This window comes from Netta rufina (genome assembly GCF_964035555.1).
Source record: "Netta rufina genome assembly, chromosome: 4".
Classification (NCBI taxonomy): Eukaryota; Metazoa; Chordata; class Aves; order Anseriformes; family Anatidae; genus Netta; species Netta rufina.
This window is the reverse complement of record NC_140127.1, coordinates 12,611,378-12,634,100: the sequence shown is the minus strand read 5'-3', so window position 1 is coordinate 12,634,100 and position 22,723 is coordinate 12,611,378. Positions and strand designations below refer to the sequence as shown.

At 42.6% G+C, this 22,723-nt stretch overlaps 2 protein-coding genes across 4 annotated transcripts; one reads left to right on the top strand and one right to left on the bottom strand.

The window, feature by feature from the left end:
* Nucleotides 1–5: 5 nt before the first annotated feature.
* On the bottom strand, nt 6–14,619 carry POLR2B (RNA polymerase II subunit B). Of its 2 annotated transcripts, XM_084286108.1 has the most exons (25): nt 14,500–14,619; nt 14,259–14,331; nt 13,335–13,485; nt 12,519–12,631; nt 12,037–12,256; nt 10,980–11,138; nt 9,765–9,929; nt 9,048–9,244; nt 8,155–8,274; nt 7,606–7,792; nt 7,332–7,475; nt 6,932–7,071; nt 6,731–6,842; nt 6,234–6,388; nt 5,777–5,975; nt 5,512–5,680; nt 4,944–5,040; nt 3,654–3,748; nt 3,170–3,420; nt 2,994–3,083; nt 2,614–2,721; nt 1,903–2,016; nt 1,653–1,813; nt 1,151–1,346; nt 6–260 (listed from the first exon to the last, which is right to left on the bottom strand). In XM_084286108.1, exons 1-25 carry the CDS (start codon nt 14,516–14,518, stop codon nt 171–173), a joined length of 3,525 nt encoding a protein of 1,174 aa, XP_084142234.1. In that variant the 5' UTR covers nt 14,519–14,619; the 3' UTR covers nt 6–170. The 2 variants fall into 2 exon arrangements, with proteins under 2 accessions (XP_084142234.1, XP_084142233.1); XM_084286107.1 differs by having other exon boundaries at nt 6–1,346.
* Nucleotides 14,620–14,725: 106 nt separating this feature from the next.
* NOA1 (nitric oxide associated 1) lies at nt 14,726–22,613 on the top strand (the record flags this gene model as incomplete). Of its 2 annotated transcripts, XR_014618394.1 has the most annotated exons (8): nt 14,726–15,659; nt 16,557–16,721; nt 17,563–17,759; nt 19,751–19,882; nt 20,970–21,086; nt 21,249–21,366; nt 21,901–22,188; nt 22,301–22,613. XR_014618394.1 is itself a non-coding variant. In XM_084286590.1 (7 exons), the coding sequence occupies 7 exons, from the start codon at nt 14,726–14,728 to the stop codon at nt 22,104–22,106; spliced, it is 1,869 nt and encodes a 622-aa protein (XP_084142716.1). In that variant the 3' UTR covers nt 22,107–22,613. The 2 variants fall into 2 exon arrangements, 1 of the variants encoding a protein (XP_084142716.1); XM_084286590.1 differs by having other exon boundaries at nt 21,901–22,613.
* Nucleotides 22,614–22,723: the final 110 nt, after the last annotated feature.

Genomic DNA, 22,723 nt, shown 5'->3' with positions numbered 1-22,723 from the left:
ACGAGTTTGATTACAAACTTTAATTCTATTTACAGGAAATAAACATACTTTTTGAACAGCACGTAGCAGATGAGTAGAACTATTTTAAATGCGACCTAAAACCAAATGAAAAAAACCTAAACGTTTCAGTCCCACATTTTTGGAAAAAAAATAAGAAAAAATTTTAAAGGCTAAACACTCATCATACGAGGCGCAATACTCATAGACATCAGTTCTTGGAAGAGGAGTTTGCAGGCATAGGGCATTCGAACCAAAGATATCTGGGAAAAAAATTCAAAAGACTGGTGATGAGCACTTTAAATTATCAGCTTCTGTCACACAGATAAGTACACAAATAACTTGTCACCTTTTTAGCTCAAAGCTGAATCTGAAAGCATTTAACAAGAATTGCTTAAAGACAGTAACAAAGCAAGAGGGAAGCTAAGACAAGGGGTAGAGGCTACAAAATAACTATGCAGAACTCATTTTTAGATATAAGAACTGCAGCCAAGGGATGGGTTCTAAAAACAAAAGCCATTTAACAAGGCAATGCTTAGCAAAGCATGCATGTTGTGCAGTAACTACAGTTAAGATTGCAGCACACATCTCTTCAGTAACCCTAATGTCATAGTTAGAGGTGCAGCAGTAAAGTCCTAGCACACCACCGAGTCTAGTTAAGTCAACTATTTTTAATCTCTGCTGTCACTCTGCCTTGATGTAACTCTGTAACCAAGCACACACTATCACTGTAAATAATACTTAAAAGAATACATGCTATAAGTAATACTTTTTTTAAAATGCGATGCAAAAGACCTCCCATAGGAAGAATCCTGCTCACAGGCATAAAATAGCTTCATGGGAACAAAAAAATCACAAGAGTGACACCATAAATTCGTGCACTTCTGGGATTTACTGCCTATTCTAAAAATAAGCTCTCCAACTGTTTATGCACTGCAAAATATTTGAACAGCATTTCCTGCCAAGGGAGAAGCCAACGCTATAACATGAATAAGGAAACATCCAAATAAATCAGCTAGGACACTATGAACACTTGAGTATTTAGGAAACTAAAACAGCAATTGTTCTGGTGTTTCTTAAAACATCTACATTTAAACATAACTTCCTGTTCACCTGGTAGCATTTCCTTTATCCTGATTAAGCCCACACCTACCTGCGTTTTATTGCGGCATCCCCGGCATTCATAGGTGTGAGTCCTGGTGTTTGCGATTGCCATAATCCCACAGAGGTTGCATACATGGACTTGATACGGGTCTGAAGCTTCAAACAATCTCTCTCTCAAGAACTGGGCTGCTCCATGAGCGATTTGGCAATCTCGTTCCATTTCTCCAAAACGAAGGCCACCGTCACTGGAGACAAGAGAAAAAGATAAAAGAACTTGAGTTCGTTGGCAAAATACATCGGTTGCTAGAAAATGTAACTTGACAGAAATAAACAGTACTATTCTAAGGTACAAGTAAATCTGTGCGTTAGTTTTCTTTTATCTCAGAAAAGTTCTCTCTGTTCAAATGTGAACTGGCCACAGTTCCTGCCAGATGAACTCCTCTAGTGTGGGCTTCTCTCCACAGAAGAATCAGTTAATTAGGCAGCTAATTTTTAGGGCTCAAGACTTGGGGGAAAAACCAAAACACTATATAGAAAATAAACATCCTTACCGAGATCTGCCCTCCATGGGCTGTCTGTTAAGTATCTGGATTGGCCCTCTTGCACGAGAATGGATTTTGTCATCTACCATGTGCTTCAACCGCTGATAATATGTAGGACCAATAAAGATCTGTGATGTGATTTTTCGACCAGTGAAGCCATTGTAGAGGACCTGAAGTAGTTAATGCAATCACTGAATCATAAGCCTTACCATCCAAACATATATTAACAAGTTACTATGAAATCATATTTTGATTATACCTCATTTCCTCTCAGATGGTAACCATAATCTGATAAAAGATTGGAAATCTTCTGCACATTGACAGCATCATTAAATGGTGTAGCATCACCAATTTCTCCCTTGTTTGCCGACACCTACAAAGAGATTTGCAAAAACTTGTAAGATTTCTCAACAAACTGATCAAACAACACGTTTCAAACAATTTTAGCTATTAATGCCAGAACTTGAAATTCAACACCCATGATAGCACTGTATCCTGCTTTGTTTATCAGCTGCAAAATTCTACAGCTGAGATTTTCAAAAATATACAGTATCAATAACATTATTACTCCTTTTTCTAGGTTACAGGAAACATTTGGAATAAAAGCAACAGATTAATATACACATTTAACTTGATACACAAAATTTACGAGATTGTAGGTCCTCCAAGAAACTCGCATGTGCTATTACATAAATGAAGAACTTCTTATTTAATTAAACTTTAATTAAAAATTTTTTAACTGCATTAATAATTACCAGGCAGTAGCATCTTTAAAATATATTTTTATATATATATATGTATCGAGAGAGAATATTTTTTTTATAAAATATATATAGAATGTATATATAATCTCTCTCTCTCTCTCTCTCTCTCTCTCTCTCTATATATATATATATATATATATATATATATATATATATATATGTGAAACCATATTCCTTAAGCATGCAGCATAAAGCATTCTTCTTACCTTCCCCTGCAGACATTCAATCAAGTGACCAATGGTCATCCGGGAAGGGATGGCATGTGGATTGATAATTATATCAGGTGTGATGCCTTCACAAGTGAAGGGCATATCCTACAGCAGAGAAGCAGACAGTCAGTACTTTCCAAAAAAACAGCTTTAAGAAAAGCAGTCCATAGATTCAAATTAAATCCTTTTAAGGCATTTCAAGGGCCCTGCAGTACTATGTAAGGAAGAGTTGTGTCCCATTCTAAATAGTCTAGCTAAACTTAAGTCTATATATTGCACCCTAGTACATATTCTACAGATGACTCACAGCAGTTACAATACTAAAAAGATCAAAGCTAAAATATTAAGGAGGAAAAAAAGAAAAATGAAATCACTACCTCTTGCCGGTACTGGATACCACAGGTTCCTTTCTGACCATGCCTGCTGGCAAATTTATCTCCTATTTGTGGGATTCTTACAGAACGTACCTTAAAGCCACAAGAAAACATTAACTGGTAAATTAGGCACAGAACAAAAATGATTAGGTAGAAAACACATACATGTTGGTGCTCACCCTAATCTTGCAGAACTTGTATCCTTCCTGGTTCAGTGTTACCATGACCTGATCTACAATACCCGTCTCACTAGTTCGCAGAAAAGTGCTACAGTCTCTCTTTGTGAAGCGTCTGTTAGTGCTTTCCAGTTCATCTTCATTTTCTGGTAGCGTTACTGTTTTGCCAATGATGACATCATCCCCAGACACACGTACCCCAGGTGCTATTAAGCCATCATCATCGAGTTTGTCATAGATGGCATGTCTCATACCTTGGGGGGAAGGAAAAAACAAAGATCTCCACGTGTTGTAACATATTGACTTTGATGTTTTATAGAAATTCAACCAGCCTGCTGCCAAAAAATGTCTAAAGCTGATGCATTTTGCTATTAACACAGATATTTTGGCTACTTTACACATCCCAAAATAAAGATTGAATCAGTTCAACAACAACCTTACCACAAATGCTTAACGAACTCTGTCTCAATATACTTTTGTATCTTACCTTGACAAGTCTCACGTGTAGGCTTCTCAAAAACTTCCTCTTGGTCATATCCTTTTTTGGACTCCTGCTCTTTGTAGGACCGATAAAACACAGATCTGAAACAAAGTCATAAAGCCTTCTCTGTGAAACAGTGTAATTTTTCTTCATATGTACATCTCAATTTCATTAAAACCACCACTTTAACACATATTGTGGCTACTGTTACTAATGACAACAAAAACAAATTCACAAGCCAAACAACTTTAAAGTCTGGTTAATCTAACTGTCACTAAGGAATGGGGAAAAAAAAAAAAAAAAAAAAGTTTCATATTAGCATCTTAGTGGTCACTTTTTGGACATTTCCAAAATACCTATTGATAACATGCTTATTTTTGATGAACTATGGAGACCATCCAATCTGCCTGACATCTCAAAAGCAGTTACTATTCTTGAGGACAATTCATATCTTCATCGTATCAATCTCATATGACTTTTTTCCTTAACTCTGCCATTTTGAAAGCACTTTTACTTCTGATACCTTACAATGCCACACTCGGTACTCAGAGTTTCAGTGGAAACGTTTCAATTTATATGAGCTCTTTCTGAGCCTTTGAGGATTTCTGTTTGCTACCTTATTTGCTAGCATACCAAAACTACAACCTTTAAGATAAATATTGTTCACATTTAGTAGCTCCCATGAACACAGAAGGTTCTATAAAACTTTCATATAAGCCTTAAAAACGCAATATAGTCCCATACGTATTCTACATTAGAAGGTAGCAGATGCAAGACAGCAGGCACACACTTCTTAGGTGCAACTCAGACCAAAGATAATGAACAAAGCCAGAAACCAATTGACCAGTCAAGGTTATACAGCCACCTAAGCAAGAGCAATAATGCACAGACAGATCAGTTGCAAGTTGTCTCAACAGCAGTTCCTGCTAAGGAGAAGAACATGCCAATCCTCACCAGTTAGTAACTGTCATGCTACTAAATATTCTATTACAGTGCTGCAATATTAACATTAAGGAGTTCATATGATTGGCAAGTCATGCACAGACTCAGAATATCATTTAATTTAACCACCATAAAAAGAGCAATTAACATAGTAACTAAGACCACTCTGCCTTTCTGGCAAGTTACACAAAGAATGTACACTGAGGTTTGCCAAGATACACATTCACCATTTTTGTTCTGCTGCCTTTTAAGGATACCTTCCAGTTTAAGAGGACTTTTTCTTGAGCCTCTGGACAACTCAGCACACTACTTATTTTCAAACAGTTCAAAAACTTTAAAAAAAAAAAAACACACCTGAAAAAGCCTCTATCAACAGCAGAACGGTTCATGATGACAGAGTCTTCCTGGTTATATCCTGTGTACGATGCAATGGCTACAATTGAATTGATACCTGTAATACATTGGTTGAATACTTTGAGAAGATGAACACATAACAGACAGGCATTACTTACAACTAAAAATGAGCTGATTTCCCTAAATTAAAGCTCTTCTACCCTCTTCTGATATTAAAATATCCACATCCCATGTGCAAAAACCACGCTGTGTCAGTAATAGAGATTTTCGGTAGAGATTAAATTTTTTTTTATCAACTGAAGAGTGACCCCATGCGGAGAACCTATGTAGGAAATGCACCACTTCCAGTTAGATTTTCAACAGGCTATATAGCAAAGGAGTTCCAGCTGCAGCACTAGGAATGCTGTGGTTTTTTTTCAGTGTAGGTGTGTCTAAGTTAACATTTAACCTATCATACATCTTTAAATTACATAAATATGCTAATTATTTAGATATTTTCCACATGTTTATGACCATTTAATACACAAAAGTACTATCTTTTTTGTCTAAACATTAACTGACAACATACCTGCTGGTAACTCTCTGAAACGCAAGTACTCCATGGAGCGAGTTGTTACAAGGGGCTTCTGAGGATAATATAGAACGTGTGCCAGTGTATCCATACGAACGTGGAAGTTTGTAATGTAAACTCCCATAGCCTGTTTACCCATAGCAGACTGATATGTGTTCCTAGGAGACTAGATAGAGAAGGAAATACCCATATATATTATGCACATACGCATCTGGGTTTTCTATTAACCTTAAAAGCAGAATGTCAAAATTGATGCACTGACCTGGTTGTGATCAGGGAAAGGAATGATAGATGCACAGACTCCCAGGATCATGGATGGGTGAATCTCACAGTGTGTGTATGTTGAACAGTATGCAACGCCTTTTTCTTGCAAATCATCTGGAGTCATTGCCAGCATCACAGTCTCTTCTTCCAGTGTATCAATGTACTCTACTACACCACTGGCCACGAGATCCTGCCAACTGAATAATCAATGTTTGAAATACTCAACTAACACACAAAATGGGTCTCTTCAGCAGTAACAAGAACAAGGACTTCTCTGCCTTATTATTACTACCACTTCATAGAAAGTCTCATTAAAAAAATGAATTAAATTGCCAGGCAGAGAAAGCGTCTTTGTGCTGCACAAAGCTTTAAACATTTCTCTCTCCCTTCAATCTGAGGGAGCTTACCAGGATGGAAAATTAGACATTCAGTTGAATTTCAGAAAAATGTCTCACCTGTAATTGTTGTACTCTCGTTCCTTCAGTTGGTCAATATGCCTTTTCTTCAACAGCAACTTCTGTTTTTCCACAATCAGAAGGGGACGGCAAATTCTGCCTGCATCAGTATAGATGCGGATTTCTCGCTCACGAATATCCCTAATCATTGAGACCTGCACAAGAAAGCAGCACAAAGAGTACAAAGCCTTAGCCTAGAATCAGAACTACAGCAAACAAAATAGGATAGCACAGTTCCCAGAAGCAAAGGCCCTACAGGTGTCATCACCAGCACAGAACAAACTTTAACACTCATCCAGACAAAAGCATTTCAAGAGACTATTTTTAACTACTTACAATAAGATTATTTTTCAACTGGTTCCTCTTAACAACAAGGAAAAAACAATATGTGCAGAAACAATTGCAAATTTTGCCATGGGGAGCTAGCAAAGTACTCTCAAAGTATTATCCTCCCTTATCCAAAAAGGTAACCCGAAGTCTAAAAGATAAGGTTATACCTCTGATACAATGATATCCATCTGACGACGCAGCTTCCTTAGTGTATTCATAAGCTGCTCTGGATCTTTGTGTATTCCTACCCAGCAGCCATTAACAAAGATCTTGGTAGCACTAGAAAGAAGAGAGAAAATAAATAAATAAATAATTATCTGCAGGTAATAAAAACTTAGATCTGTTTAAACAATTTCTTTTGCACGTACTCAGCTATTGCTGCTGGAGATATTTCTTCCAGGTTTTCCATACTCCACTCTTCCAAGAATTCCAAAATCGGAGATGGCTGAGACCCCACAGAAATGTAAGCCATAAGGGCTAAGTTCTTGACAAGTCCTACTGCATGACCCTAGTGAAAACACACAAATTATTCTGCATTTCCAAACCAAGAGACTCCCCTAAGCAGATTGGAGAACTTGAAGTTCCAAGTCCTCAAGGAACTATACACAAAACATACTATTAAATTCTACCATTCAACTAGAGAGCTAGCTATAAAGTTAAATATTCACGTCACTGCTTCAAACAAAATACAAGTGATCACTGCAAGCGCTATGGCCATAAAATGACTGTCAGATAAAAGCAGTTAGGTATGGTAAGTAATTTAATTACCTCCGGAGTCTCAGCAGGGCAAACCATTCCCCACAGCGTATTGTGCAACTGTCTGGGCTTTGCCAGTTTACCATCTCTACCAATTGGAGAGTTCAGGCGTCTCAGATGGGAAAGCGTAGATGCAAAGGTCAGGCGGTTTAGCACCTGGATGTAGCATGGAACTCAGTTAGTGAAAGCTTCCCAAGTGCGTTGTACTGACAGGCATCATAATACATTAGAACAAAGGATCAACAGTATCTAGAAATGATGCATTTGACAAGAACCAAAATTGTACCTGAGATACTCCTGCTCTGGCCTGATGAGCTTTCTTCTGATCACCCCAGTTTCCAGTTGCCAATGAATATTTCAAACCATCTGAAATAATTCTCGTTTTAATGGCCAGTTCCAAGTTGAAATCCTTTCCTCTGTCAATAAACTTTTGTGCGTATATTCTCACTTCCTTCAGCAAATTCTTAAACATTCTGTAGAAGGTGTCAAGAAACACAATTAAACAGTAATTAAACAGCAATTCAGCCTACCCAGAGCTCTCTGGAGAACGTCAAGCGATTTGTAAGTAGGGGGGGAGAGGAAAAAACAAAAACAAAACCCATCAAATTAATCTACCCATGAACATGCGTAATACATACTTTAAAACAAGCCAATACTAACCACCCACTATTAGAGAAAACTTACCCCAGTCCACAAACAGAGCCATAATCACATACAGTCTGTGCTGCCCAAGACTGGCTACCAGACTACACAGGACAGTCTGACTTATTTAGAAGCATGGAACTGGCAATGGCTCTTCCATTAATTATCTCCAAAGAACGTATTAGATATTTACCCTCTGAACAGGAAAGCTAGCAGTGGCCCAGCAAGATCCAGTCTTTTGTTGCCATAATGATCTCTGTCATCAAGCTCCCTCCTTCCCAGTGCTGCCAGCAACAATCGATGAACCATATACCTAAGAAAATAAGTTTATATCTTAAGCCAACAGCAGACATTCACGACGAAGAACACTTACTGTTATTAGATACATCAGTGAACTGTTTCCTAAGGGCTGCACATTAAAGATCAAGTTAAAATACTGCTGGATCTAAGACAGGTCTGTTCAAGTATGTATGTCCTTAGAGCTGAATGACACACTAAGTTTAAATAACCAAAACAAAGTTAGTATATATATGATGATAGCAATGTAACTGCTACACGTCTACCCCAAGCCATAATACAGTCTATGTTTAAGCTAGTGAGACTATGAATGGGACGTGTTATTTGAAGCAAAACAACAGGTCTCCTGATGCTATCGTTTATCTGCATACCAGTAAGTGGTGATCAAGAGGATGTACCAATAGTTTGAAACGATTTATTTACATTACATACAGCTTATAAATAGTTGTCAAACTCTACCACTTACTTATCAACCACTATAATGTTGTCCATGCAATGAGACGTTAAAAGCGCTTGGTCAATATCATCACATCTAACTTTAAATCCAGGGTGTGTTGGAGGCTTGTTTTGTTCCCTCTCTTTTTATTTTTTTCCATTATTTTATCATCATTTGCATTTTCTCAGCCAGGAAAACCTGCAAGTGCTCTAAAATTTACCACTGAGTATCCAGAACACTGAGATTAAAAAACAAACTCCTATTCAGAGTGCTTTCCCAATCATGCACATAGTCTCTGTACCCAGTGACAAGCTGCAGTGTGTGACAGTGCACTTGAGAACACAGTAACATACCCCAGGAAATAGGCCTTCTTGGTTTCACAGAAGTCACTGACACCAACATGTGGAAGCATTTCTTTCTGCAAGACTTCTTTAGCATACTTGATTCTTTTTTCTTTGGTGACGCCTGGCTTCGCACCTCTCGATCCAATGAAGTTCAGAGCCACGTTTTGCTCCTGAATGACAAATGCTTCATCCAGAGAAGGTTTGACCTAACACACAAAATACAGTAAAATCATGAACCATACAGTGCCTGTTTGGGTTGACGAAAACTGAACAGTAGCCTGCTGATGATTCTTCTCAGGAACTATTAATTACTGCTTTCTGACTTTACTCTAGTAGTTCTTTCAAGAGCAGCAGAAAGCAATGGAGCACACAGAAAGCAAACGAAAAACAGTTTAAAATTCAGAAAGCAGCTCTCATTCAATTACATTCTAGGCCTGCTGCTGATGTGCATATAAATTGAGATTTTACAATTAAAAGTCAGTGGCAGCAGGCTGAGCCTACCTCTCCAAAAATATATTAGCTCTTTTCAATTTCCATTGCAATTCATTCACTTAAAATACTCATTAGAATGGTTTAAATAGACAGCTCTTTGCACTTCTAACAGACAACCCACAGAAATAAAGCAATTACAATAGGAAAGCTAACAAAATACTCAATAATAAAAGACTAACCACAGCGGGACATCATCTAACATTAAGCAAGAAAATGAGTTATTTAACATATTACCATTTCCATCATTTCCGGATCTTCAAAATCATAAATGATGTGCTCTAAAATATCCCTGTCAGACACAAACCCTAGTGCACGGAAGACGATTATGATGGGCACTTCTTGTTTGATATATGGCAAAGTTGCTACAATGCGCTGACCAATAGCACTCTTCTTTGCACCCTAAAAAGATGGGGGAGAACACACATTAGTCTAAAATGATCTTGCCTTTAAATAAAAAACTCTCTCTAAACTTAGATGATGTATTATAGTTGTATTTACTACAGGAAACCATGACTCCTCAGCAGACTAAGTGAAGATCTATTCGGAAACCTTACTCCAGAATTGACTTCTTTTAAGCTTTTTCTAACCTCAGAAGTCTGCAAAAACTTGAATGTTTTTCCCCATACAAAGGAATTTGAATAACACCATTCATCCACCCATCTGCATCATTTCCTCCCTCCTGAGTATTTGCAGAGAACCGTTATCTATCTTCGGTTTTCTTTCTGTCAGTTTAAGTCCAGCTTATAAAAGCTGCACAAATCTCCATTCTCTTGATTACTGAAGCAGGTGCTCCCTCCTCCTCAGAAAGAATCAAACATTGAGCATTACTGAGGGACAACAACCACTGAAGAATGTCCCAGTTATAAAGCACTAGAGTGGTGTAAAGCTTCTATTAAAGTTGCTCTTAGAATGCTTGGAAATTTCTAACCATTCAGTGCAATGGCAAGCAAGTACCAACACTTTCTGCCTTTGAAATTATGTCACTTACAGCCAGTGCACAGTGCCTGGACTTTGACAAGTGGCAGAATTAGATGTTAAATGTTAGTTAACATACAGTCTGCAAAACTTATCTGAAACACTAGCTTGGCCTTCAGCAAAGACAGGGTCCCTGTTCCTGTTCTTTTCCTTTGTTAAAAAGCAGGAAGTAGTTTGCTTGGATTTTCTAATAACTCATTTACAGTAATTAATTGTAAAATTATTTTTTAACCCCATTTTGCTCTGCCACAAAGAGAGTCTTCATGTCAATCCTCAAATTATTTATCCCAGAGACAGGCATAATCTGACAACGTTATATGAAAATGAGTTCTTTTATCTTCTCACAACATCAGAAGAAATGTCTTCTTAAAATTGCAGAAGAAAGTGATATTAAGAGACAGGAGAGTAACAAAACCCCTAGAACAATCTTCACTGTAAGCCCTGGGGAAAGGGATTATTACTGCTTAGGCTTACCTGCCCACCTCTGGCTAGCATGCTAACCCATATAGTACTTGTTGGTCGAGAGGAATTTTCCAGACAAGATCTACACTCTCCTGTGTAGGCATATTTTGAATCTTTCTTTGCAAACACATATACTGTGTTTGTAGCCATTTTTTCTTGAGCGATCAGAACCTGTGTTAGAAACAAAAACAACAGTAAGTAACTCACAAAAGGGAATGTGAAAGTAACAGCACAGGGTTTCTACCCTTGCTTCATGTGCCTTACTGTTTAAAGCACTCCACAGCATGATTTCAATTTGCTAAACTCAGTTGGACTATATTCTCCATTTTAAAAGCACATTAAGCAAAACACATACTTTGTTCAAATAGAATAACCAAAATAAAAGGCTTGGAGAACACTTTTCTGTGATGCAGTCGCCATATCTGCTAGTTGTGCTAAGACATTTGCGTTAGCTTTAGCCAAAATACTGATAAAAGAAATAATTTCACTATCTGTTTTCAAGGCCAATGAGCTACCATGCAAGCAAATTCAAATGCCAGCTCTGATAGTAAAAGCCAGATTTTTTTTTTTTCCTCCAAGAAGAAAAATAGATTTATTTTGGTGTCTTGCCCAGGCATCAGTTACAAAAAAAAAATTAAAAAAAACAGTTTGGTGAGGCGCAAGCATGGAGGGGATATGCTTTGCTAAAGCTGAATCCACAGCAGTAGAGGGAAGAAATGAAAGTCATAGGTTTATCCTATTCTTAAGACGCATCTATACAGCTGTGAACAACCTGAAGGAGCATGCAAGTGAGGAAGCACCTTCCTCACACTGATGATGACATTTAAGAGTGCACGCTGCTCTGCGAAGTTGAAAATGAATCTGTAGAAAGAAACACGTCTCAATGAAAAAGAGAAGGTGGCTCAAAAAGTCCTAGCAAAGGACCAAGTTCATCACAAGCTCACAGTAAGTGCACAAGTACCTGCAGAAACTAGAATGAAAGCGTTTATGTCCCTAGCAAAAGAAATAGAAGTAAGTAACAGAACTTCCAGTGCTTATAAAGACAACCGTGCAAGGCATTATCCCTTACCTTTTCTGATCCATTAATGATAAAGTAGCCACCAGGATCAAGAGGGCATTCATTCAGTTCACAAAGATCACGGTCAGTTAGGCCATTTAACAAACAGTATGTTGATCGTAACATAATAGGAATTTTCCCTATAAAAGTTTTCTGATGCTGCGTCTGTAACTGATCTTCCCCTTCTTTAATAACTGTTTTAGTTATATCCACATACAAGGGGGCTGAATACCTACAGAATAAAAATACCATTGCATTAGCAGTCAGTTATTGCTCTGGCCTGTACAGAAGGCTAATGAATGCAGTTATTCAAGCCCTCGTTTGTAATACTAAGCATTATTACCAAATTATCATCTGGATTTAACAACTAAGCATTGTAATTTAATAAGAGCAATAAAGAATGTATCTTCAGAATTACTAAATTGAAAAAAGGTTATCAATTAACAATTGTCAGTCCTTCCTTGTGTTTTGATCAACGCAGAGGTCTTTCTTACGTAAGGTTTCTCAGTCTGGCTTCGTTGGGCATCATAGGTGATGGCGCTCCGTCTCTTTCCCAATGAGTAGGTTTGGAAAGATAGATTTGTTCAAACTTCAGGAGATAGCGGGGCTGGAAAACAAGAAGACATTTATCTGTAATGGAGAAAACATCCATTTGGGTTATTCAAGAGCAGCCCTATAGCTTAATTCCCAGTGTTGCTGCATGTCCTCAGCTTAAGGTATAGAAATGAACACTTTCGATGGCTAGGTGAACAAAACACTCAAAAACTTCCAGTAATTACACATTCTATTCATCATGTCCTACACAAAACCACATGAACTACCCATTCAGCACCTGAGCTAGGTGGTTTAACTTCCTCTATAGATTAAGCAGATCGTTGCATTAATTGTGTTGTTTTGCTAAACTCTCAGACATCTCTTGTCAGTGATGCTTGCTCCCATCCTGAGCACCTTCATACAGTTACTGACAAGCCAAACTGCAGCAGCCAACTGTTCTTGGTCATTCTTCAGCTCAACCAACACTTTACCTAGCAGGTGACAATGATTCTATAGGAGAGGGAAGTGTAATACCACAAATAACAAAACTCTTGCATGTGTTTCTCAGCAGCATACTTGATTATCTAAAAACTTGGGCATGTTCCTTATAGAATCCAAGCAGTTCACACTTCTGTCCTCTTGGCTGCATAAGCAACATCCTAACTTGGATACATTTCAGTCTCTCAGGATGGAGGTTGAATAAAACCCACCTAAGCAAGGGAAAAAGCACTTTGCATTGTAAAAAACCATCACCTCCAACTGGGGCCTCCACTTACCGGCTCTTCCACTTCTCCTGTAGCATGCTGGGCTTCAGCTTGTAAATCAATTGGTGGTGCATCTTCAACAATTCTCTGCACAGACATCTGAATAAACTCATCAAAAGAATCCAACTGTTGCCTGACTAAACCCTTCTCATCAAAATAAGAGCTAAAAAAAAAAACACAAAGTGCATTAATTAAATTAAGATCTCATTTCATTCATGTACTTTTTGTCAGCAAGTTTAAGACATATTTATAACAAAACCTTCAAATGCCATGAAATATGGTAAGAAAACACTTATTTCATGAGGCGTGAGTTTCATTCATAGATGGTCTGAAACGTTAAACCTGTTTTCAGTGCTTTAAGGCACACTGCAAAGTGGCTGACTTGCTGCCACCTCTTGGCTGAGCCCTATATGCACACCCCACCTTCAATTAGGAAAGGAAACATGGTGACAAACACCAGCAAAGGTGGCTGTAGCCAAAGTTTTCAGCAAGATATATAAATGTGAGCTCCTAATCAAGGTGACAATTCTCAGAAATGTCCTTAGCTTTGACACCTTCTGTTAAGACACACTGCCATTCCCAGCTTCGCTCCTCCCTGGATTTCCCCCGGCCTTTGTGTCACCTAGATTCAACCCAACGCATCCTAAGTGTAAAAACCAAAGCCTAAATCCTGTCTTTTAATGAGATGACTTAAATCTGCTGTGTTAGGTCCTACACCTCAAACTCCTGAAGCCATCCGAGCAACCCACACCTGCCAGGATCTGATTTCTCTAGAAAACCAGTGACAAACGCTTTTGTACCAGTACCTTCAAGCTTCCCTCAGGAAGCTCAGGAATAGCCACGGCTGTTGTGCTGCTGCCAGCCGGCTAGATTTTACCTTTTATCCCCCAAAACCCCACAGAGGCAGGAGCAGCATTGAGAACCGAGCACAGTCACCTAATGACGATCCAGCACGCCTCCTGCCACAGGTCCGGGGTGATTTCATCGTCGTCCTCATCGTACTGCATATCTGCGGGGGGAGCACACACCGCTCACACACCGCTCAGCGCCTGAGGCCGCGGCGCCATGAGGGGGGGGAAAGGGAACCGAGCCCGGGGGAGGAGAGGGGAGACCTCGAAGGGGAAAGAGACCCGGGGGGCAGCGAGGAGACCCGGGGGGCGACCCGCAGCGCCCTCACCTTCGTCGGCGTCGTACATGGCGGCGGCTGGGGGGTGCCCAGGCGGGCACAGGGAGCTCGGCGGTTGCTGGAGGAGCGGGGACGGGAGGGGAACGGCGGCGCCTGCGCTCGCTGTGACGGCGAGAGGGCCGCCCCCTGGGCTGGGAGACGCAGGCGCGGCCGCTCAGCCCTTCCCCTTCCTATTTTTTGTCCCTTCTTCCCCTTCTCGACCTGCCCCGCCGCCGCCATGCACCGCCCGTGCTGGGCGCTGCTGGCCCGCATGGCCCGAGCCCGGCCCTGCTGGGGGGCGCCGCGGCGCGGGGCGGCGGTGAAGGGCGAGGAGGAGCAATTCGTCTTCCTCGAGTACGAGCCGCAGCCGGAGCTGGAGGCAGCCAGGGGCGAGGCGAAGGCAGAGGAGCACCCTCGAGGGCCGGCAGCGAGCAGGGAGCGGCGGGCGGCGGTCGTGGGGGCTCCCCCGGGGCGCCCCGAGCCCTCGGTGCCGCCCAGCGGGGTGAGCTGCTCGGGCTGCGGGGCTGAGCTGCAGTGCCGGGACGGAGCGCAGCCGGGCTTCGTGCCGGCGGACAAGTACCGCAGGCTGGAGGAGAGCCCAGCGGGGCTGCGGGGAGCCGTGTGCCAGCGCTGCTGGCTGCTGGCCCACCACGGCCGGGCGCTGCGGCTGCAGCTGCCCCCCGAGCAGCACCGCCGGGTCGTGAGCGCTGCCCTGCAGCGCCCAGCACGGCACGGCCGGGGGCCGCTGCTCCTCTACCTCCTGGACGTGCTGGAGCTGCCCGACCCGCTGCTACCGCAGCTGCCGGAGCTGCTGAGCCCCGAGGTCCCCGCAGCCGGGGTGCTGGTGGTGGGCACCAAGGTGGACCTGCTGCCCGCAGACTCCCCCGGACACCTGGGGCGGCTGCGGCAGCGGCTGGAGGCCGCCTGCGCCCAAGCCGGCCTGGGGAGAGACGCGCTGGTGGACGTCCGCCTGGTGAGCGCCAAGACGGGCTTCGGCCTCGAGGGGCTGGTCAGCCGGCTGCAGCGCTCCTGGAAGTGCGCCGGGGACGTCTACCTGCTGGGAGCCACCAACTCGGGCAAGTCGACGCTCTTCAACGCCCTGCTGCGCTCCGACTACTGCAAGTCCCGCGCCCCCGACGTCGTCGACAGGGCCACCGTCTCGCCCTGGCCAGGTGAGGGGCGCTGATGCTGTGCCCCATTTCGGTGGGGTGCCTTGGGGCTGTCTGGTTTTAGTCCTGCTGCCAGACAGGCCCTGTTCTGCAAGCTGGCCTGGGCCTCCATACGTTTGGCCCTGACAAAAGTCAACCAGCAGCATCGTTTTCCTGACCCAAATCTTGCTGCTGGACAAATTCCGATCCTTTAATTTCATAGAAATTGGCCCTAGGACCATGCTTTGGTGCTCAGGTGTCTAATTGACTATCCAAAAATCTACTCGGTAGCTATTGTCTCTCAGATGACCTGTGACTGTGCAGGTGTTAGCATTATTTTAATTTGTGAGATTAATTTGTGAGATTACGTGCTGTAAGGGTAATTGTGGATTGCTGAGAGACCCCTTTCAGCAGGAAAACAGATCTCAATAGAATCACGGAATATCCCGAGTTGGAAGGGACCCACAAGGATCATGGAGTCCAACCCCTGGCTCCACACAGGTCTACCCCAAAATTCAGAGCTATGACTAAGAGCACAGTCCCAACACTCCTTAAGCTCCGACAGGCTCGGTGCCGTGACTGCGTCCCTGGGGAGCCTGTTGCAGTGCGCGACAGCCCTCTCAGTGAAGAACCTCTTCCTGCTGTCCAGCCTGACCCTCCCCTGTCACAGCCTGACCCCATGCCCTCGGGTCCTGTCACTGGACAGCACTATCAAGCAGGTGGATACCTCGTTTCAGCCACCTGTCTGGGGAGGCTGGTACTTTACGGGAGCACCTGCTGATGCTTAGCTCTACCTCCAACTTTGTGTTAACTGGGTTTCACCCAAAAGTTGTAAAAGTTGTTTTTTATTCTTGTTCCTCAGAGCTTAAATATAACAGATAGTCGTGGGTCCAGATGTGACTTTTTTTTTTTTTTTTCCAGGAACAACACTGAACCTATTGAAATTTCCAATTATTAATCCTACGTGTGACAGGATATTCCGAAGGCAGGAGAGGCTGAAAGAAGAGGCATTGAAAACAGAAGATCAGCTAAGCAGTGAAGAAAAACGGCACCTTAATCGCCTTAAAAAGCAAGGCTACTTAGTGGGTGAGTATTGTCCAAGTAAAGGTATAACCCTTCTGTCCTGGTGAAAATACTCACACAGGGGGCTCTTAACCCCTCAATTTGCTGCAGGATGCAGCTGGTTTTGGAAAGTAGTTTCTTCCCACACGGAAATAACTTGTTTTCATTTAGTTGTGGGAGGAACATTGTATCTGTAGTAAAGTAAATAAATAAATAAATTGTATCCAAGTTATTTTGAGCAGATACTGTTTCCTGAGGAATGGATGCAAAGCCTCCAGCTCTTCCCTTGGTAGCATCAGTAGTATTTCTTCCAAAATTGTAGTAGCTGTTGTAGTTATGGCAGAGGTTTCTTCTGTGCAGTGCACCTCCCATCAACAGAGCACTTGCCAACCTGGTTTGGGTAGCTTGGTGCTTTACAAGAATATTGCATTCTAGCCTGTGCCTTTCATTCCCAGAGGAAGATGACATTCAATTTTTAATTAGCATGTTAGGCTGCAGGCCATAGGGATTGTGTATCAATGTGGTATATATCCTGAAAAGGAGGGTTGCCAGAAGCTAGCTCTGACATGAATAAATCTGTGAGAATCGAAGACAAAAAAGAGAAATCAGCCTGGTAAAGGAAATATTGGAGTATCTGTGATCTGCTAATGTTTTGGGGCTTGAGGTCTGCTAATAAAGAATTATATATTAAGGGATTTATTAGCCTTTTGGCTTTTGAACATGCACATTTCTAGCCACATAACATCTTTATCACTTTTATATTACTGCTGGTAAGCAAGAGAAAGGGCAGATTTCCAACTGAAGGAAATGCAATTAATAAATTAATTGCCAGGAAGTGAAATGAAACCCTTTCATTTTAATCCAGGAAGAGTTGGAAGAACATTTCAACGTCAGAAGTCTAGCCCTCTGATTGAGTTTGACCCTGACATGCTCTCATACAGCATTGATGAAGATCCCAGCCATTCACATAAGAAGCCTAAGGAAAAAGAAGAGTTCACGTACAATGAAGTGAAGGATGCTCGCTGGTGTTTTGACACTCCAGGGATTGTAAAGGAAAACTGTGTAGGTACTCTCAGGTTGTGTCTGAGGAGGTCACAGTTTGGGAGGACTGCTCTGCCTCTGTTACACACATGGGAGAGTTTCTGATGCAGTCCTGGAGTTCAGAGTCAGGAGTTAGTTGTTTTGGATGACTGTTAAAATGTGGTTTGTTCTTTACGTGGGGAGCATCTGTCATGCTACTGCTGTTGTGTTTCTGAATGGTGCCTGCTGTCATCTGTAGGAACTGCGTGACTGTGTCAGCAATGTTCCTGATGAAGGGAAGTAAATGGCACTATTAAAGCAAGTTTCTACCAAGGTTGCTCGGGGAAGTTTGCACTTTTTAGCTGTGCAAGCCTATTGAAAAATGTGAACCTTAGGAAGGTTATCAGTGTTGTGTGATCAAATTAAGTCTTTGAGAAAGACCTGAAACATTCTCCCGATGCCAGCAGGATCTGCAGTGTCCCTGTGTATAGCTCCAATATGTGAGGCCTTCCTCAATGTTTCGATAGAGCAATGGCACTGAAGCCAGTGCTGATACAGTTTATATATACAAAAAAGCTGTATTTTGTTTTTTCATTGCTTTAGTATCTGTACAGAGCTGCAGGTCATCTTTTTGGAAATGTTAAAAAGTACAGGGAGATAGGAAAGTTCAGAAGAGAACAAAGTGCAAGAAAAACTGCCTGATATTTCACACTGCATTGCCTTATTACATTTTTTGAGTACTTTGTTTTCCATTGAAAATATTTACTTAAAGAAAAAAAAAAAAAGTCCCTCCCCTTGAGAAGGCAAGGTCTTAGCTCAAGCCCACAGATCTTAACCTCATAAATTTCTCCAGCTGTAAGACCTTATTAAGAAGGTATGTCTCCCAAGATCATAAAACCATCAAACTGTAAATTGGATTTAACGTCCCGTGACATTTCCTAGCCTCATACATATAATTAGAGTGCGGTATAGAGCGCTTTTTGTGTTCTGTCAATAAATCACTAGGGAACAATCAACCTTTAAGAGGGCGTGCTTTGATGACTTTTCAGACCCCTAAGCAATCATGCCTGCTACAGTGGCGAGCTGGTCTTTACAGCCCACAATCCTAGTCAGAGAAGCTAATGTTGGACAGTGCACCAAACACTTAATCCTATTAGACTCTGCAGCCCAGATAATTGGAGTCCAGGGACACACTGATTCTGATTTGGTTGATAGATAAGATTAGCCAAGCTACTGTAGGCTATTTGTGTTTACAAATTAAGCATTTTAAGGTCTTCAACGCTACTACTGGTTTTCTAGTAGAAGTTTGTGACATCATAACCCGCTTTACTGTGGCACTGAACTCTGTGGTAGCGAGTTAGTGTCTGCTGTAAAGACAGGGCTCCTGCCCTCTGGCTGGAGGACAACCAAGATGGTCTGTGTGACATTTTGGCAGGGGAAGCTTCCAGTTACAGACAGGTTCGTTTGTCTTGATTTGTATTTTGGAAGGAGGTGGAACAGGGGAAGGGGCTGTTAGCATATGATGGAATTATGTTTTTGTCCATATTCCTTGGAGGGTTGTTTTTAGCTGCTTCCTCACGCCTCCTTCCAAAGCCAAATTTCTGGAAAGCATAGCGAAGGCTACTGATAACATAAATTGTCATTGAAGCATTGCCAAATACATCAGAAAGCCTGCAGCTAGTAGGACGGAGGTTTTTGTTTTTCACAATTGGTGTTAAAAGCTGCCTTGGCTTTCAAACTAACAATTGTCTGCGTGTGACCATAGGAAGAACATTGTGTGTTCTGGCTGCACCACAGCCCTTGTTAGTTTGGTCTTTTAATGCTTAAACGAGATTAATCCTTGTGGCTGGACTGCTACAGACTTGTATTTGCATGACTGGCACGTCTGGGACAGAGCTAGCAGCATTTCTCCTGTTTCCTGTGTTAGGCATTCTTCACGCTGCCCTACTTGATCTTTTTCCTCTACCAATATTAACCTGTTGTCACTGTTGGGACACCTTCGGTGTCTCATGGTTATGTAATCTATTTTGCAGGTTTTGAACCTCCTGACAGATAAAGAAGTAAAGCTGGTTATGCCAGCAAAAGCCATAATTCCACGGACCTACATTCTCAAGCCAGGAATGGTCTTGTTTTTAGCAGCTTTGGGACGTGTCGACTACTTGCAGGTAGGGGAAAAAAAAGGATTTTTAAGAGCAGCTCCTTCATCTCATGTTATACCAACCAATAAAAGGCTGCTCGGACAGCTTCCCCAGCCCCTTTCTGAGGTGCCTTTGAGATGACAAAGGTGTTAATAACTCTGAAGAATTTATCCGAGGAAGCAAGTAAATGTACATGGATTTTAGTTTCTAAAAAAAACACTTTTTAAACACGCTGTCTCTCTCCTCCACCCCTCCCAACTTCTTTGATTTATTAGAAATCCCATGTGATACACCTTTACTGAGCAGTGGGGACCCACCGTTCCTTCACCTTACCTGTGGAAGGGGCAGTTTCTTCCAGATGTGGATCTACCACTGATGATAGATAAATGCCCTTCGCAGTGGTTTGCCCCGTTTGGAGAAGGGGGTTGTGTCTATGGCTATTCCGTTGTTTCAGTCAGCTTTCCAAGATCAACGTAGAAATGTTGGATCCTTACTTTGCTAAGGAAGCTCCTGTCCTGCTGGAAGAAAAGCAGAAAGGTGAAGGTGACAGGGTGCTTGCTCTAAGTAGAAGTGTACCAGTGTAGCTGGAGAGCTCCAGCATGGGCAGAGAATCCAGAACATGAAATGCTGCGAGATCGGGACAGCCTGTGAGCATGGATGAAGCCAAAGCAGTTCTTACACATGATGCAGGAGGAGAGGATAGGGCTGGCAGTTCAGACACAGGGGTTGTTTTTGTCACGAGGGGTGTTAGAAACGCAAAGTGGTAGGAGAGGGAACGCCAGACAAGAGATGTCACTCACTTCTCTTGCTAAATAACCACTCCGAAGTTGTTTTGGGGAACTAAACTTGAGCAAAGACATCTCTTGGATCTTGTTTGAGCTGCCCGGGATGCAATGGCAGGGGCTGTGGTGTTGTGGGTGCTTTGAAGTGAAGCTGTTGACGCTCCTCTGTTTGCATAAACCATGGCTGCTCTGTGGTGACACAGGCAAGAACCATTGGTCAGGGAGGGGACAACAGTCAGACAGGTTTTCAACACGCAGAAAAGAAATGGAGCAAGAGAGCAGCCTGAAGATGCTTTTCTGTTGTAAGTAACGTCCTCTTCATTTTATTTCAGGGAGAAAAACCTGCCTGGTTTTCTGTTGTGGCTTCTAACCTGTTGCCAGTCCACATCTCCACCCTGAGTAATGCGGATGCTATTTATGAGAAGCATGCTGGTGAAGAGTTACTGAAGGTGAGAGAAGGAGCTGCTGTCCTGGGCTTTCGGTTGCAGATGGGCAGGTGAAGCTCTGCTCTTTGCAAATGTGAAGTAGCTCATATAGGGATATTCAAGTCAGGTCTTACTTGTAGCAGTACTGAAGCATCTCTTCGCTGCTAAATCTTCTCTTGTTTTTAGGTTCCCATGGGTGGGAAAGAGCGAATGAAAGAGTTTCCCCCACTTGTCCCCCAGGACATTACACTGAAAGGAGTTGGTACCACTGAGGCAGTCGCAGATATCAAGCTTTCCTCTGCAGGTAATTTAACCTTTCCTCATTAGTTTGCTGTACGGGATCTCTATCCTAGAAACATTATTGGGAAGTAGCCTAGCAAGGGCTCGAGCCCTGGTTTCTGCTAAGGGCAGGACTGTCACTAACACAAAATCAGGACAGCCGTGACTACAGCTGAGGCTCAGCAGCCTACAGGAATGGGGACTGACAGCCACGCTTGTGCAGGCTGACTGCATTGATGCTCTGGCTGCCACAGAGGTACTGCAGCACCAGGAATGGATGTGACCCTGCCTGCTGTCCTGGTGAGAGGGAAGGGGCCACAGATCAGAAAGTTTTTGATAGTCTCCACCACCCCTCCAAGTTGAGCAGAAAAGAGATGTATCTGGGAAGAGTAGGATGTGGCTTTAGGTGCTGCCTTCTACTGGAAAAGCTCTGGTATTACCTCTGAGCTTAGTTTCTCAAAGAAATCCCACCTGGGTAGCCGATACAGGAGTGCTGAGCCTGTGTTCTGATACGGGTGACTCTTCTCACTGGCTGCACTTATTTTTCTTGGCTGTGCAGGCTGGGTGGCAGTGACAGCTCACGAGGAAGAGGAACTGCTGCTCCGAGCCTACACTCCCAAGGGCACTGAACTGGTGGTGCGGCAGCCTCCACTTCTACCGTGTATCAGCAGCATCAGAGGGGCCCGGATTGCAGGTACTGCTGCCTACAGGACTAAAAAGCCACCTTCCCTGGTGGAAAATCTGAAAACCATGAAGAACAGCTAGCACTTCTCATCATCTGAGCAAGACAGAGACAGAACAGCCTTTGGGGAACCCTGTTGCCTGTTGATATTCAACTGACTGACCTGTGAGTATAAGGAAGCAACTCCTTCCCTTGTTCCCTCTTGAAATACAGGATGGAACTCAGCTGCCAGCCCTGGGCTGACTTTGCTGCTCAAAGAGTAGATCTTTTCTTGCAGGTCAGAAACTATTACCTGGTTCTTATGGACTTTATGTTGCTTTCAAAGATGAGGGTGTGGAGAGGAGCAGGGAGTGCTCTGGTGTGGGTATGATACGCTCAGGGGCTGACAATAATTCAATATTACTGACCAAAAATCAAGCCCTCTCAGTCCTTCACCACCTGGGGCAGACTGGGGAGCGCAATGCCCTACTTCTGGGCACAGGAAGAAAGAATTAACAAAAAGCAGGTCTGCACAGGTGCCTGACAAAAAAAAAAAAAAAAAACTTTCACAACTCACAGCTTGGATTTGGTTCTGTAGCTTGTATAAAGATTTCTGAAACTGAGGGTGTATAATAAAAACCTTTTAGAGACTTCTTTGTCTCCTTTTGAAAGTGCTGGCAAAGCACTCTGGTATGGGCATGCGTCCTGCTAACTACACAAA